The 3,076-nt window shown below is 21.9% G+C and overlaps 1 protein-coding gene across 1 annotated transcript in view; it reads left to right on the top strand.

Annotated features, from left to right (window-relative positions):
• The window catches only part of LOC111619768 (diuretic hormone receptor-like), a 100,899-nt gene that overhangs the window by 94,667 nt on the left and 3,156 nt on the right, over positions 1-3,076 (top strand). The window contains exons 15-16 of the mRNA XM_023361586.1: positions 18-150; positions 1,257-1,298. Of these exons, the coding sequence (XP_023217354.1) occupies positions 18-150; positions 1,257-1,298 (175 nt within the window). The remainder of the gene's footprint in view (positions 1-17; positions 151-1,256; positions 1,299-3,076) is intronic.

Here is a 3,076-nt window from a genome sequence, read left to right as displayed (position 1 = left end):
TATATTTTTATCAACAGAAAAGCTTCAAAAGCACTTTTGGTTCTGATTCCTCTACTCGGAATTACTTACGTTTTGGTAATTGTCACTCCAAATCATGGAACGGCTAAGATATGGTTTGCATACTTCCAGGCTGCTTTGCTCTCTACTCAGGTATCCTATTGATTATTTTCTGAGATTACAAGATTAAAATTTTTATCATTAACAATAATTCTTCTTCTAAATTTAGTCTAATTAAAGAGCAAAAATCATAAAATAATGTTATAGCATTCTTTTGTATTTTTCCTCGTTAATGAGACTAAATCCGATTATTTCACTTTAATGATATTATTTAAAAACTTTTTAATTAAAAAATGCTTTTTAAACTTTATAAATCTTTTTAGCTTAAATAATTTGAAAAAACATCATTTTCTTTTTTGATAAAAAGTTTTTCTTTGTTTATATATATTATATAATTAAATATAATCATTTTGAAATTCAAATATATATTTATATTAACATTATTTATTATAAAATTAATTTAAATGACATTTATCTTATTAATAAATAAATTGTTGAAAATTGTTTTAACTATTATATTAATAATCAATATTAAATATTGTAAAATTATTTATTATAAGTAAATAGATTTTAACACGGGCTATTATTTAGCGAAAATTAATTATATTGTTCACTCGTATTGACAAAATAAGAAAGTAAAGATAAAATAATGCTTATAAATGGCAATGATTGATTAATTAATGGCGTGAATGTAAAAATTTGCTATTTATAGATAAACTTTTGGATCAGGTGTTTTAGGTCACATAATGAAGAATTACTTGAAGACTTTTTCAATATCACCTCATCAAAAATCCTTTCATTATTTGGTTATAGTTACACTCTTGTAAAAAAAAGTTATTAAAGAAAAACTTTTTAAACGACTTTTAAATAGTTTTTTTACCTTAAAATTATAACGATATGTATGTATTTTATTAAATATTTTTGTTTTTCTAACAAAATGCACATAAATATTTTTACGATACTAAAAATTAAACTATTTTAAAGTAAAATTTTATAGACTTACTTTTCTTAAATATAAAAAAGTTGAAATTTTTCCATAAACAAAAATTATTTAATTTTAGATTTAATATAAAAGTTTCATTTCAGTCTCTTGAGATTAAAAATATATATCTAATAAATATAGGTATATTATTTATTTGTAGATATAAAAAAAATTCTGTTTACACTTTCTATATATTAATTTAGAAACTTTTATATAGGGATTCACGGTCGCTGTACTTTACTGTTTTCTCAATGGAGAGGTAAGATTTTACTTTATATATTTGATAAAAACTGTTATAAATATATTTGCATTAATCTCAAAATTTAAAAAGAAAATTTCAGATAGAAACTTATACATTATCTTAAAATTTTATTTATTGTTTCAGTATCAATTACACATCTATTAAAATAATTATTCAGTTCAACATACGATTAGCTTTTATTTAACAATAATAAAATTTGATTATTCCTATATAATTAATTTACAGATGTATTCTGCTTACGTCCATCATTGACACTACTTCAGCTATTTTCGTAGTTATTGATCATTACTTATTGTTTCTTTATATATTCATCCCTCTAAACAGATGAAAATAAATGCTAAAATAACTTCCAGAATTCTCACCTCTGTTCACGCCATTTTTGCTTAGTATTCCTGTTACGAAATATTCTCATCATAATAGAATAGCTGTTCTCTTTTTGTTCTATAAACCGTGAGAATCAGCTGCCTGTCGTCTTCTATACGTTATATGTTTTGGAATTTTATTATAAAACTTGATACTTTGATGTTTCTTCTGTCAAAATATTGAATTTCCGCTTCATGGCTTCTTATATTGAGAAAAAAGTAATGAAATTTGTAAGTGAATAATAAAATATAAGATAAACAGTATTTATCTACAGGACATAAATAATACTAAGCAAAGTTATTTAGCGAAATTTATTTTGTATAAAATAATAATAATATGAGAATAAATTATATATATAGGCCTATATATTTTAGCTTTTTATAAATTTTTTCTATAAATTTTTCTTGAAAAAGTCCAAGAATTATTTTTTTCTTTATTTACAATTATAAACTTTAAGTCAAAATAAAAAATAAAATTAAGAAATTTGGTTTGTTATATTAATTCTTGGTATAAACATTTAATTGAATATAATTATTATTGTCTATTAATTAAACATTTGGAAAAAGTTCTCCGTTATTATATATTGCAATTGTTACTTCGAAGAAATATTCTCTTAAAAGATTTCTTTAGAATTTCATTTATTTATTTTATTTTATCCGTTGTGATAAACTGAAAGCAGAGAATACAGGCAGAATGAACTTCTTCAGAACAAAATGTAGGAGGATTTTTTTGGGGGGGAACTAAAATGCTACTAAGAATAAACAAGGAACTAAATGAGACCTTCATTAAAGTCATTCTATTATTTTTTGATTTATGTAGATTATTTGTATTAATTTAAAAGAAATATATTTTATATAAAATCATTTTAAAGAATTTTATATATATATTTAATTCGGAAAAAATGATATATAATAAATTTTATTTATTGATACAATGCAGTTAAGAAAAAACTTTTAATACAGCTTTCAAAAGGAGTTTGTTAATTATTTTTTAATCTTTTATGTTACTGCTGTTTCCTCTACAGGAGTTCTATACATTTTATTGTCCTTAAAGAAATAAATTTTCGAAATGCCTTCTTCGTGTAGATGTTTACAATTTTGTCTTCTTGAGCTTCTCTTTCTTTACAAACACTACGACTTTTGCTTTTTATTTTAGTTTATCTTTTGATGCTTTCAAACTTGCCACTTTGCTCTCTCTTTCCCTTTAAACATGCCGTTTATTTTTCTCTTTTATTATAAAATTATTCTTCATCTAGCAACATCGATCGACTACATAACAAAACGTTTCGATTTTTTACACTTTTTAATTTGGTTAAATTTAAATATTAAAGTAATTATCCAGAGACAAGTTGGTTTAAAAAGATTTAGTACTTTTTTATTAAGGTATTAATTAGTTTATTTTTTATATAAATT

Source organism: Centruroides sculpturatus, unplaced genomic scaffold (assembly GCF_000671375.1).
Source record: "Centruroides sculpturatus isolate CEXI.00-Female unplaced genomic scaffold, Cexi_2.0 scaffold201, whole genome shotgun sequence".
In the NCBI taxonomy this organism is placed as follows: domain Eukaryota; kingdom Metazoa; phylum Arthropoda; class Arachnida; order Scorpiones; family Buthidae; genus Centruroides; species Centruroides sculpturatus.
This window is presented reverse-complemented; position numbering and strand designations above follow the sequence as displayed.